This window comes from Thalassophryne amazonica, chromosome 6, assembly GCF_902500255.1.
Source record: "Thalassophryne amazonica chromosome 6, fThaAma1.1, whole genome shotgun sequence".
In the NCBI taxonomy this organism is placed as follows: Eukaryota; Metazoa; Chordata; class Actinopteri; order Batrachoidiformes; family Batrachoididae; genus Thalassophryne; species Thalassophryne amazonica.
Window position 1 is genome coordinate 86,432,973 of NC_047108.1, and position 13,985 is coordinate 86,446,957.

The 13,985-nt window shown below is 39.9% G+C and overlaps 1 protein-coding gene across 1 annotated transcript in view; it reads right to left on the reverse strand.

Moving 5' to 3' along the window:
- The window catches only part of slc12a5b (solute carrier family 12 member 5b), a 93,759-nt gene that overhangs the window by 10,569 nt on the left and 69,205 nt on the right, over positions 1–13,985 (reverse strand). The window contains exons 10-19 of the mRNA XM_034172700.1: positions 10,799–10,966; positions 9,358–9,456; positions 9,183–9,240; positions 8,812–8,986; positions 6,326–6,444; positions 6,018–6,116; positions 5,696–5,815; positions 3,986–4,090; positions 3,662–3,830; positions 3,353–3,548 (exon numbers count right to left, since the gene is read on the reverse strand). Coding sequence (XP_034028591.1) covers positions 3,353–3,548; positions 3,662–3,830; positions 3,986–4,090; positions 5,696–5,815; positions 6,018–6,116; positions 6,326–6,444; positions 8,812–8,986; positions 9,183–9,240; positions 9,358–9,456; positions 10,799–10,966 — 1,308 coding nt within the window. The remainder of the gene's footprint in view (positions 1–3,352; positions 3,549–3,661; positions 3,831–3,985; positions 4,091–5,695; positions 5,816–6,017; positions 6,117–6,325; positions 6,445–8,811; positions 8,987–9,182; positions 9,241–9,357; positions 9,457–10,798; positions 10,967–13,985) is intronic.

A 13,985-nucleotide genomic window follows, 5' to 3' on the forward strand; every position in this document is an offset into this window, starting at 1 on the left:
GCAGATAACCCGTAAGTTGGAGAGGAAATGGCGTCTCACTAATTTAGAAGATCTTCACTTACCCTGGAAAAGAGTCTGTTGCTCTATGAAAAAGCCCGCCGTAAAGCTAGGACATCTTACTACTTATCACTAATTGAAGAAAATAAGAACAACCCCAGGTTTCTTTTCAGCACTGTAGCCAGGCTGACAAAGAGTCAGAGCTCTATTGAGCCGAGTATTCCTTTAACTTTAACTAGTAATGACTTCATGACTTTCTTTGTAATAAAATTTTAACTATTAGAGAAAAAATTACTCATAACCATCCCAAAGACATATCGTTATCTTTGGCTGCTTTCAGTGATGCCGGTATTTGGTTAGACTCTTTCTCTCAGATTGTTCTGTCTGAGTTATTTTCATTAGTTACTTCATCCAAACCATCAACATGTTTATTAGACCCCATTCCTACCAGGCTGCTCAAGGAAGCCCTACCATTATTTAATGCTTCGATCTTAAATATGATCAATCTATCTTTATTAGTTGGCTATGTACCACAGGCTTTTAAGTTGGCAGTAATTAAACCATTACTTAAAAAGCCATCACTTGACCCAGCTATCTAATTATAGGCCAATCTCCAACCTTCCTTTTCTCTCAAAAATTCTTGAAAGGGTAGTTGTAAAACAGCTAACTGATCACCTGCAGAGGAATGGTCTATTTTGAAGAGTTTCAGTCAGGTTTTAGAATTCATCATAGTACAGAAACAGCATTAGTGAAGGTTACAAATGATCTTCTTATGGCCTCAGACAGTGGACTCATCTCTGTGCTTGTTCTGTTAGACCTCAGTGCTGCTTTTGATACTGTTGACCATAAAATTTTATTACAGAGATTAGAGCATGCCATAGGTATTAAAGGCACTGCGCTGCGGTGGTTTGAATCATATTTATCTAATAGATTACAATTTGTTCATGTAAATGGGGAATCTTCTTCACAGACTAAGGTTAATTATGGAGTTCCACAAGATTCTGTGCTAGGACCAATTTTATTCACTTTATACATGCTTCCCTTAGGCAGTATTATTAGACAGCATTGCTTAAATTTTCATTGTTACGCAGATGATACCCAGCTTTATCTATCCATGAAGCCAGACGACACACACCAATTAGCTAAACTTCAGGATTGTCTTACAGACATAAAGACATGGATGACCTCTAATTTCCTGCTTTTAAACTCAGATAAAACTGAAGTTATTGTACTTGGCCCCACAAATCTTAGAAACATGGTGTCTAACCAGATCCTTACTCTGGATGGCATTACCCTGACCTCTTAGTAATACTGTGAGAAATCTTGGAGTCATTTTTGATCAGGATATGTCATTCAAAGCGCATATTAAACAAATATGTAGGACTGCTTTTTTGCATTTACGCAATATCTCTAAAATTAGAAAGGTCTTGTCTCAGAGTGATGCTGAAAAACTAATTCATGCATTTATTTCCTCTAGGCTGGACTATTGTAATTCATTATTATCAGGTTGTCCTAAAAGTTCCCTAAAAAGCCTTCAGTTAATTCAAAATGCTGCAGCTAGAGTACTAACGGGGACTAGAAGGAGAGAGCATATCTCACCCATATTGGCCTCTCTTCATTGGCTTCCTGTTAATTCTAGAATAGAATTTAAAATTCTTCTTCTTACTTATAAGGTTTTGAATAATCAGGTCCCATCTTATCTTAGGGACCTCATAGTACCATATAACCCCAATAGAGCCCTTCGCTCTCAGACTGCAGGCTTACTTGTAGTTCCTAGGGTTTGTAAGAGTAGAATGGGAGGCAGAGCCTTCAGCTTTCAGGCTCCTCTCCTGTGGAACCAGCTCCCAATTCAGATCAGGGAGACAGACACCCTCTCTACTTTTAAGATTAGGCTTAAAACTTTCCTTTTTGCTAAAGCTTATAGTTAGGGCTGGATCAGGTGACCCTGAACCATCCCTTAGTTATGCTGCTATAGACTTAGACTGCTGGGGGGTTCCCATGATGCACTGAGTGTTTCTTTCTCTTTTTGCTCTGTATGCACCACTCTGCATTTAATCATTAGTGATTGATCTCTGTTCCCCTCCACAGCATGTCTTTTTCCTGGTTCTCTCCCTCAGCCCCAACCAGTCCCAGCAGAAGACTGCCCCTCCCTGAGCCTGGTTCTGCTGGAGGTTTCTTCCTGTTAAAAGGGAGTTTTTCCTTCCCACTGTCGCCAAGTGCTTGCTCACAGGGGGTCGTTTTGACCATTGGGGTTTTTACGTAATTATTGTATGGCCTTGCCTTACAACATAAAGCGCCTTGGGGCAACTGTTTGTTGTGATTTGGCGCTATATAAATAAAATTGATTGATTTCATTGCCCAACTTACTTTTTTTGGATGGATGTATATTTAATGGTCAGCTCAGCCATTTGGTAGAGCACATATTGATATCTACTACATTCTACTGAAAAATGTGAGGATATTAGAGGGTTAAGAAATGAAACTGACCAAACAAAACATGGGTTCAGTTGGGTTTTTTGGGCTCACACTCTCTGCAGTGAAATAGTCAAAAGTCAAAGTAAATGTAAAAAATCACTATCTTATTTTCTTTATTCATTTTTAAATTTGCGTTATTCACATCGCCCAATTTTTTCTTATTCAAGGTAGTTAAAACTTAACTCTGCAATGGAACTTAACTTTCAACTCTGCAATCTCACAAAGCTTTACCCACTGACACATTTTAACAATGAAGACTCTGTAAGATGCTCTGTGTGGCTAATTTTGACTTTTTGGATAACACTGTTCTTTGGTGCATTACGATGAATCCTACATTTAGATTATCTTACAATACTTGACTCAATTTTAAATCCAGGTCATGTGTGAAATCATCTGCTGAGGTGACTTATGTCAAGAACAACCTGGACCATCTTAAAACCAAAAATCTTATTAACAAAAATTAGGGAATTTATGGGAAGGTTATGAGAATGGACTCCTCACTTTGAGGTGGCTTTACGCAGAAACACAGTGGGAGAATCAATGGATGTATGAAGCATCTTAGGGATAAACATCAAAATTGTAAAGACCATAAACCTCAGAGATCCTTTATATTTTTTGGTTAGAGCTTTGCTTTGTAAGAGTTCAGTTCTGAGTGGCATCAGTATTTGTACATAGAAGATATAATCAGCATTAGTGACCCATGAGGAATTAGGCTTTCAACATTAGTACAGCTGCTTTGTGAATACCACTAACACCAATCCTAAACCTTCAAATGTGTCCCAATTTGAAACCTTGGAACGAGAACAGCTTGGTATCTGCCATCCAAGAACAAAAACGAGGCTCACATTGCTCCATATGTTTCCAGAGGCTGAAGACTTACCGATAAAGTTCCTAAAGTGCTGGTGACACTCGGGCTGCTTCCAGTTGTGAGGCCAGCTGACCATCACAGTGTTGTGCTTCATGCCTCCCAGTCCTCCAACTTGGATCAGATGGGACGTACCATCCCTCAGATTCGATGAGATGACCACCTGGGAGAAACCTTTGACCTTCTCTCTCTCCATCAGCTTTTGCAGAGACTACACAGACACACAGAAGTTGTAGGTTCATACACAAGCAGGTGTTTAAACACATAAAACAGTTTGTGTGGCCTGCATCCACTGCTGATGTGTCACAGTTAATGCAAACACACCTGGTCTGCTCTTTGAGCGTCAATGTAATTGTCAAGGAAGGTTCCTGGAACTGAGGTACCGACAATCGTTAGACCCTTCCCTGCTTTTAGCTGATTGGTCAGCGAAAACAGACGAGGCTGCTCTACATTCTGCTCCACATCAACGCCAACCAGAAGCAGGATTTGAGGTCTATACAACATGCGTAGCAAGAGGATTATGAGTGTCATTCAGACAAGCTGTCTCTGCGTTAGACTGACCTGATGAAAGACATCTTGTAATAACTTCCAGCTTAAAACAAGCATCAATTTGACTTGGCTCACAAGTTGTAGATGGAGCAGACTTGCCTCCAGTTCTTGGTGTGTGGTGGGCCCTCTTCCACCCTCATAAGAGCAAACCGTGCAGCACTGAGAGAAATTCCACGTATCCCATCACCCCACTCTTTCTCAGCTCTGTCACATAGAACATTAACAGAGAATTAACAAGGTCCAGGTTGACGTTTGACATTTTTGAGAAAGATGCAATTAAAACCACCATTCTATGGTATTTTATTTTCACATTGCTTTACATTATATTATACAGAAGTTAGTTGAAATAAAGCTCTTTGAAAACTTCTCTCTCTATGTCTATATTGATACACAGGCATCATTTTGCAGACAAGCTGAAGAATTTTTTGAAAAAATCACTGTTACAAAGGTCTGTATGTAGTTTTGTTTTCTAAAAATGAAAAATAAGCTTTTGACCTCTAATGACATGACGTCTGTCCACTTTTAACCACTGAACAAAGTTTTCAGTGCTTTGAAGCTATTATAACATATATTTAATTACAAACATACAAAACACAAAGTTATAGCCAAATGATGTGTTGTTGCTCTGTTGACCTTAGATTACAGACTGATTACTTCTAAAGTTATAATTCTTTACCACCTGAACTCATTGACATGACCTTGTCTTTCTTGGTCAGCTGCCTGATTACATTCCTACACATTCTGAACATAGTGGGACCGGTTTACTAAGATCCCAGATAATGGCTGCTAAATTACATGGGCAATCCAAACCTTTACGGGTGATTCTTTAACTACGGGCACTATTGGCCTTGTAAATGTAATTTCCACCACACCATTGCCTTACAATATAAAGCGCCTTGGGGCAACTGTTTGTTGTGATTTGGCGCTATATACATGTGCTCTGATGTCACTGTTTATCTCCATAGAAACTACCCAAACAATCTTTCATACAAACTGTTTAAAGGGACATTACAGTGTTGTGGTGGAAATTACGGCAAGTGTGGGACAACTACATTTTGTTTAAAAAAATCACAACAGTTGTATGACATTGAATACCCCAATTATGTTTTGATTATTTTATTGATATTTTATTCAGAGATATTTTAAAACATTAGAAAAAACATTTCTTTACCATTCATTTTTATCATTGAAGATCAAAAGTCTGGGTGTGGGACAAGCACAAAACGGCAATATTTGCATATAATGATCTGAAAAAAGGTGAAAAAGTCATCATAGACTACTAGAACAAATTTCTTAACACACTTTCATTGTAAAGATAACTATAAAAGTGTGAAATTTCCCCTTTTTTCTGTTTTTCATACAATATGATCAAAGGACATAATAAGTGCCCGTAGTCTAAGAATCACCCTTACACATTGGGGTGGAAACAATTTTGTGGGTGTTTTACTAAGAGTTAAAGCACAATAAATAACAGCGGGTGGGAACGTGATGTAGACAGCAGTGCATAAATGAGGATTTTGTATGCGTTAATGGCTGTAAGCACAAAGTTAATCAAAACAAATCAGCATGAACTCTGCCATGTAATTGAACGTGTTCACACTTTAGCAAATAAAAAGAAAACGAAAAGAAAAAACAAATCTCCTATTACAGACATTGAATTCTTGTTCCATCCATGGTATTTTAGTAAACTGATGAATAATTATGTTGCAATCTACTGGCACACTGCAGGATATACTAATGGGTGGTCATAATGTGTAAATACAATAACACAATAACCAACTTCTGTGAGTGATTTGTGAGGCTGCTTACCCACAGAATTCAATGTATTTATAAATGCAGGTGGCAATGCCCATGGCAACTATTGCATAATACCAGGAACAGATAAACATGAGCGACAGGCACATGCTCATACCCAGGAAGGAAAGAGCCCTGTGGGGGACAAGACAACACACATTTGGTCTAACTGGGAATTGCTACCACTGGCTGGATCACAGCAAAGACTTGAAAACAGGTTCAGATTCATATATCATTTGAGCTAAAGGTAGAATTAAAACAGACATAAATCAGGAGTACACAGTACTCGGAAATAGCAACAGTTTATTTGTGTGTTTATTTTCAGATACAAACTCACCAGTGGTAGAACTTAAAGCGTGGTCTCCAGTTTGGTGTCCTCAGCAAAGTCTGCAGGGCACAAGCAAGATTGACGAACATGTAGCACATCAAGAAAAACCTAAAAGGGAAGAAAGCAGAGGGAAATGGAAAAAAAATAAATAAGAGTGAATAAATGTTTGAGACTGTTGTGATCAGTTATGTTTTCAGAAAGACCAAAAACAGAATCAGAATCAACTTTTTTCTGTCCTCTGGGTCAGGTCAAGGATTAAAATATGCAAGTGAGGTTGAGAGAAAAATCTCTGTGGACATGTGTGATAATAAACTCACATGGACAAGATGGGTGCAACTGAATCTAGGGAGGCGATGATGATGCCAATCTCACAGATGCTAGCTGTGAGCAGCAGGGCCCAGGTGGGCTCCCCGTTGGCTTTACCATGCCCAAAAACCTGCACCATCAAGCAGAACAGCACTTATCACCAAAACACCACACACACTCACAGTTTTACAGTTTACGTGTGAAAGGTCACTCTTGAAAAAGAGGTTTTAATCTCAATGAGTTTTTTTTTTTACCTGGTTAAATAAAGGTGAAGAAGAAAAATCAAAGTTTATTTATAAAGCATATTGTACTGAGCACCATGATGTACATTTTTTGTATGTGTGTGTGTGTGTGTGTGTGTGTGTGTGTGTGTGTGTGTGTGTGTGTGTGTGTGTGGGGGGGGGGGGGGTCTGAATAGAGAGTGGACTAGCAGTTGGTCCTATTTGTCCTTGAGTTTAAAAAAGTGGTAGCCACTCATTTCAATAATTTTGAAATAGTCCCATTAAGATTAGATTAGATAGAACTTTATTGATCCCTTGGGAAGACTTCCTCAGGGAAATTGAGGTTCCAGCAGCATTGTGTAGCAGCACACAGGGTAAGAAGCACACAGTATCAAAAGTGAAAGTAAAAAAACAAAAACAGCTTGCAGTATAAATACACAATATAACTATAAGCACTCAGAGATTGCAAACCTCCGCCAAGGCCATGGGTTCACTGACGCCATAACATCTACACGCCGTGGAATCATTGAACCTAAAAAAGTCTAACAATGATGTTTGTTTGCTCAGTAGTAAAAAAAAGTTTCATCTGCTGTGACTGGACAGCATGTATCCTTAGCGCTTGGCATCACAGTTTATTGCAACTTGCACCTTTCCCAGAAGCTACTGTCATCTGAGCACTGATACTGATATTGCATGTGCTTATAGACAAAAACAAATGAGACAAAATTCAATTTATTATTCAACTAAACTGCAAATATATGAATTTTTTTAACATTTATGAAACACTTCTCTAAACAAGGCCATAGGGTCACTGACCCTAAAGAGATTCCCTCCTTGGCACAGTGATCTATTTCTTTTTGTCTCTTTCTCTAAAATTGTATAAAATAATCATTAGATTATTAATGTATAAACAAAGATAAATTTAAGAAATATTACAATTTGAAAACAAATGCACCCAAACGTGATGACAGCTACAACTGCTTAACGCTAACTTTTAACATTGAAAATGCCATAGACATGCTAACGCATTAGCATCGGGATCCGGATCGTGATCCGGATCACCGCTAAAATTTAATCACTTGTTCCTCTTGTCATTTCCAACCACTCCACAAAATTTCAACAAAAATAAATTTAAGAAATATTACAATTTGAAAACAAATTAACCCGAACGTGATGACAGCTGCAACTGCTTAATGCTAACTTTTAACATTGAAAATGCCATAGATATGCTAATGCGTTAGCATCAGGATCTGGATCGTGATCCGGATCACCACTAAAATTTAATCACTTGTTCCTCATCATTTCCAACCTCTCCACAAAATTTCATCAAAATCCGTTCAAAACTTTTTGAGTTATCCTGCTGACAGACAGACAAACAAACAAACGCGACCAAAAACATAACCTCCTTGGCGGAGGTAAATATCAGACATACTGATCAATACTGGCTACTACTGTTCCTCTCATTCCTGACCTCTGTCTTCTTGTTACTCCTCCTCCACCTGAGTGAGGAGTTGTACAGTCTGATGGCCTGAAAGACAAAGGGGTTTTTCAGTCTGATTGTCCTGCACTTGGGAAGGAGTGGTCTGTGGCTGAAGAGGTTCCTCTGGTTGCTGATGACAACAACAGTTTAAATGTAATTCAAGTTTAATCTACTACAGGTTTTTGAAACCTGACATTCACCTTGTAGCCAGTCATGTTCCCCAACACACTGAGCCCCTGCTGACAGTTTTATTATTACACAGAAATACAGAAACTACAAAGACACTAAGACTGCATAGATCCATTAAGGTCCAAAACGCCCCTTAATGGACTGTTAAGAAAGTCCTGGTTCTACTGTTTCTGCAGATACACAGCATAGATTAAATAGCTTTATTCTAATTCTGGCCCATGTTTTCCTATAAGTCATAAAATTTGACCACTTTGGTTCACTTACTGAAAATCAGTTAATTCATTTTTGAATGATTTTGATCAAATAAAAATAAATCCAACCAAGCAACCAACAATACAGTAATACCTCCCCTTTGCAGTTGTGTAGACCTGACAAATACTGTATTACTAGAGTTGTGTAGGAATGGTTATTACTTCCCAAAAATAACAAGCAAACAAATTAATAAAGATTACAGTTAGTTGTAATGAAGATGGTGCCATCCATTGATTAATGTTATTCAAGTAAACACACAACTACAAATGGACAATGGGACAAAAGCCACTATGGAGACATTTCTGCAGCTCTTTCTGTATTCATTGTAAAGAATGATCCTACATGTGTCACTCACTCTAAGAAATGGAATGATGCCGTCCCGAGAGATGGCTTGTAGGAGACGTGGAGCACCAGTCAGACTTTGAAGCCCCGCCCCGCAAGTGGAGAAGAAGGAACCAAACACAATGACCCATGGCGATGGCCATGCCAGTGTACCAATCACCAAATTACCATTGACCCCCTCACCAAACCTGAGGGGAAATGTGAAGACAGATTCTGTAGGGCTGTAATAACACGCTGATGGTCCAGTAGATACTTTAAATCTATTAAGTGTTCCCATTGTGATGGTGGACACTCTACTGCAACAGTTGACTTGGCTTGGCTATAAAATTATCCTGGATAAAATGAAAAAGTGTCACTTTTGACTTTTGAAATCCCAAGACTCACTTGTCCCTTAGGACAACTCCTTCTATACAGGCACCAAACAGCACAACACAGGACATGTCTGAGAGAAACAATAACAACAAAAACTGTTAAGAAAAAAGTCTTGATAAAATACTGTATGTGCCAGCACTTTGAAAATGTCACTTCTTTTGAACAGTCATGGCTGAGTGAAGGATACACACGGTGGATGTGGTGGTGATGGCTGCAATAGTGCCAATGGGAATCGACTTCTGAGCATCACGTAGGTCTCCAGAGCGGTTTGATCCAGCCATGATACCTGTCAGAGCGGTGTGAGGAAATGACTCCAACATTCCTACTTTGACTGTTCCTTGTTGAAAACGAGTTTTAGAAAAACCAAACAGAATTATGTCTGGAACAGTGTTATGTCGACTCTCTCCCAGCCTTCTCCCCAGTTCCTTCCTCTTAATTCTATTTGCTTATGGCTAATTAACCTGGATTAAATCAAGCATTTAAGCAAGGTCTTGGCTCACTTTCATTGCCAGATCGTCTTGTCACATCATGAGTCAAGCTACCCATCATTTGTTCACTGTGTTTATCTTCCTGTTATTGGACCTCTGCCTGCTCTGGACCTGCCCTTCTGCCTCAGCCCTTGTGTTCTCGTCTGCCTGCCTGTTGCCTGACCTCTGTCTGTTTCTGACCACCATTTCAGCCTTAGCCCCTGGAACTCAGTCAGCCTGAGAGTTTGAGATCATACATCGGCCTGCCTCAACAAATTGATCACCACTATTTTAACTAACCTGTCACCTGCACCTGGACCTTTGTGAAGATATACACCAGACTCAAGTTGTGCCTCGGACATCCAGCTAAATCCCTGCCACTTGAGCATTAGAGTTTTCCCTCCTGAGCATAAACAGAAGCATGCCAAGAACTCTAGTTACCTTAAATGTTAACTCCTACCATCTGTACCACCCAACAACCTCTCAGTAAATTTACCTTCATGTTTCATGGTGAAGGTAACGGTCACTTTTACCTTCTGTGAATTGTGCTGTTGAACCATGTCCACCTAGCCTAGTACTGTTACAACAAGATTCATATCCCCCACTGGTTGACACTTTTATTCTCAGGAACCACAATAACCACCACAATGCTACCCTTACCCTACATCCAACAACTATTACTATTTATTACTACTATTTATTTATTTGTTACTTTTTCTTCAACCTTTGGCAACCTTGTCTTGGGACAATTTAATGTTGGTTATGTACTCAGTTTGAATGGCTGTTAATCTAGTCCTGATTAGTGATAAAGGCAATAACAATCATCATATAGACTGACAAATGACTTCTTTCATAATTTTTTTTTTCTCTGTTTATTTGATAGGGACAGAACAAAAAGCATTGCTACAATAACTGATGCTATGTTCATAGGTCATATAGCTAATAGCTAATTCGCAGACCTGGTCCCTAGAACATAAAAGGACACTTACACAATCATAAACAACACATGATAGTAGCAATATCACAATACAATAAAACACTATAAAATATGGCTAATGTCTACAGATTTGATTTAAGTTAAGCCATTGTCTTATCATCATATAGACTGACAAATGACTTCTTTCATCATTTTAATTTCTTTTAATTTGACCTGGTCCTAACCTGTGACTGATGGGAAGTATATCCCCACTAGTAGGGTGAAGAAACTGGTGATGTCAACCAGGACATATCGGTTGGAACTTGCAGTGGGACTGTCTGGTTCTGCGACAGATGGAACTCCACGCTCCTCCAGGATCATTCCTTTGTCAAGGTAGTTACCAAACAGGTTCTCTAAAAGACAGCAACAGTGAAAGAGACCAGATGTTGGCAAACCTGAGCACAAGACAGACCGAAGAGGAAGCTAGAGATCAAACATCACATATAAAGATGGAAAATCCCGATTTCTCAGAATGAGCTGCAGGACATCAATCAATCAATTTTTTTATATAGCGCCAAATCACAACAAACAGTTGCCCCAAGGCGCTTTATATTGTAAGGCAAGGCCATACAATAATTATGTAAAACCCCAAGGGTCAAAACGACCCCCTGTGAGCAAGCACTTGGCTACAGTGGGAAGGAAAAACTCCCTTTTAACAGGAAGAAACCTCCAGCAGAACCAGGCTCAGGGAGGGGCAGTCTTCTGCTGGGACTGGTTGGGGCTGAGGGAGAGAACCAGGAAAAAGACATGCTGTGGAGGGGAGCAGAGATCGATCACTAATGATTAAATGCAGAGTGGTGCATACAGAGCAAAAAGAGAAAGAAACAGTGCATCATGGGAACCCCCCAGCAGTCTACGTCTATAGCAGCATAACTAAGGGATGGTTCAGGGTCACCTGATCCAGCCCTAACTATAAGCTTTAGCAAAAAGGAAAGTTTTAAGCCTAATCTTAAAAGTAGAGAGGGTGTCTGTCTCCCTGATCTGAATTGGGAGCTGGTTCCACAGGAGAGGAGCCTGAAAGCTGAAGGCTCTGCCTCCCATTCTACTCTTACAAACCCTAGGAACTACAAGTAAGCCTGCAGTCTGAGAGCGAAGCGCTCTATTGGGGTGATATGGTACTACGAGGTCCCTACGATAAGATGGGCCCTGATTATTCAAAACCTTATAAGTAAGAAGAAGAATTTTAAATTCTATTCTAGAATTAACAGGAAGCCAATGAAGAGAGGCCAATATGGGTGAGATATGCTCTCTCCTTCTAGTCCCCGTCAGTACTCTAGCTGCAGCATTTTGAATTAACTGAAGGCTTTTTAGGGAACTTTTAGGACAACCTGATAATAATGAATTACAATAGTCCAGCCTAGAGGAAATAAATGCATGAATTAGTTTTTCAGCATCACTCTGAGACAAGACCTTTCTGATTTTAGAGATATTGCGTAAACGCAAAAAAGCAGTCCTACATATTTGTTTAATATGCGCTTTGAATGACATATCCTGATCAAAAATGACTCCAAGATTTCTCACAGTATTACTAGAGGTCAGGGTAATGCCATCCAGAGTAAGGATCTGGTTAGACACCATGTTTCTAAGATTTGTGGGGCCAAGTACAATAACTTCAGTTTTATCTGAGTTTAAAAGCAGGAAATTAGAGGTCATCCATGTCTTTATATCTGTAAGACAATCCTGCAGTTTAGCTAATTGGTGTGTGTCCTCTGGCTTCATGATAGATAAAGCTGGGTATCATCTGCGTAACAATGAAAATTTAAGCAATACCGTCTAATAATACTGCCTAAGGGAAGCATGTATAAAGTGAATAAAATTGGTCCTAGCACAGAACCTTGTGGAACTCCATAATTAACTTTAGTCTGTGAAGAAGATTCCCCATTTACATGAACAAATTGTAATCTATTAGACAAATATGATTCAAACCACCGCAGCGCAGTGCCTTTAATACCTATGGCATGCTCTAATCTCTGTAATAAAATTTTATGGTCAACAGTATCAAAAGCAGCACTGAGGTCTAACAGAACAAGCACAGAGATGAGTCCACTGTCCGAGGCCATAAGAAGATCATTTGTAACCTTCACTAATGCTGTTTCTGTACTATGATGAATTCTAAAACCTGACTGAAACTGTTGTGTGGGCCGCTGAAGAGGAGGTACTGCTGGCCCACCACCACCAGAGGGCGTCCTGCCTGGAGTGCGGGCTCCAGGCACCAGAGGGCGCTGCCGCCTCACAGGAGCAGCCAGGGTGACAGCTGTCGCTTATCACCGACGACAGCTGTCATCAATCATCAGATCTACAGTGGTATATCAGCAAGACGGCATCTCCACCTCATTGCCGAGATATCGTTCTACCTGAAAGGTAATATCCTCAGCCTGACTGCTTGATAGAAAGCCTTTTTTTTGTGATTTTGTGAGTGATAACAGACTTTTTCTCCAACGAGAGGTGGAGGTAGCTTCCCTGCCGTGCAGATTGCTGGGTGCAGACGCACCCACGTTTAACTGTGTTTTTGTTCCTCGCCAGCAGTACCAGGTCCGACACGCGGAGGCAGTGGCCACCTGGGAGTTCGGGACTTGGCGGCTCCAGTATTCCCGGGGTCTGGTGGTGGAGGAAATCGTGTGGTTCCGGTTCTGCTTTGGACAGGCGTCTTCTATCCTCGAGCCTGCCCACACGACACCTTGTAATTTGACCTTTGATCTATTGTGTGATCTGTTGTGTTTGTTGTGCACGTTCGCAACAGTAAAGTGTTGTTATTTGACCTATTCCATTGTCCGTTCATTTGCGCCCCCTGTTGTGGGTCCGTGTACTCACACTTTCCCAACAGAAACTCTTCAAATAGACCATTCCTCTGCAGATGATCAGTTAGCTGTTTTATAACTACCCTTTCAAGAATTTTTGAGAGAAAAGGAAGGTTGGAGATTGGCCTATAATTAGCTAAGATAGCTGGGTCAAGTGATGGCTTTTTAAGTAATGGTTTAATTACTGCCACCTTAAAAGCCTGTGGTACATAGCCAACTAACAAAGATAGATTGATCATATTTAAGATCGAAGCATTAAATAATGGTAGGGCGTCCTTGAGCAGCCTGGTAGGAATGGGGTCTAATAAACATGTTGATGGTTTGGATGAAGTAACTAATGAAAATAACTCAGACAGAACAATCGGAGAGAAAGAGTCTAACCAAATACCGGCATCACTGAAAGCAGCCAAAGATAACGGTACGTCTTTGGGATGGTTATGAGTAATTTTTTCTCTAATAGTTAAAATTTTGTTAGCAAAGAAAGTCATGAAGTCATTACTAGTTAAAGTTAATGGAATACTCAGCTCAATAGAGCTCTGACTCTTTGTCAGCCTGGCTACAGTGCTGAAAAGAA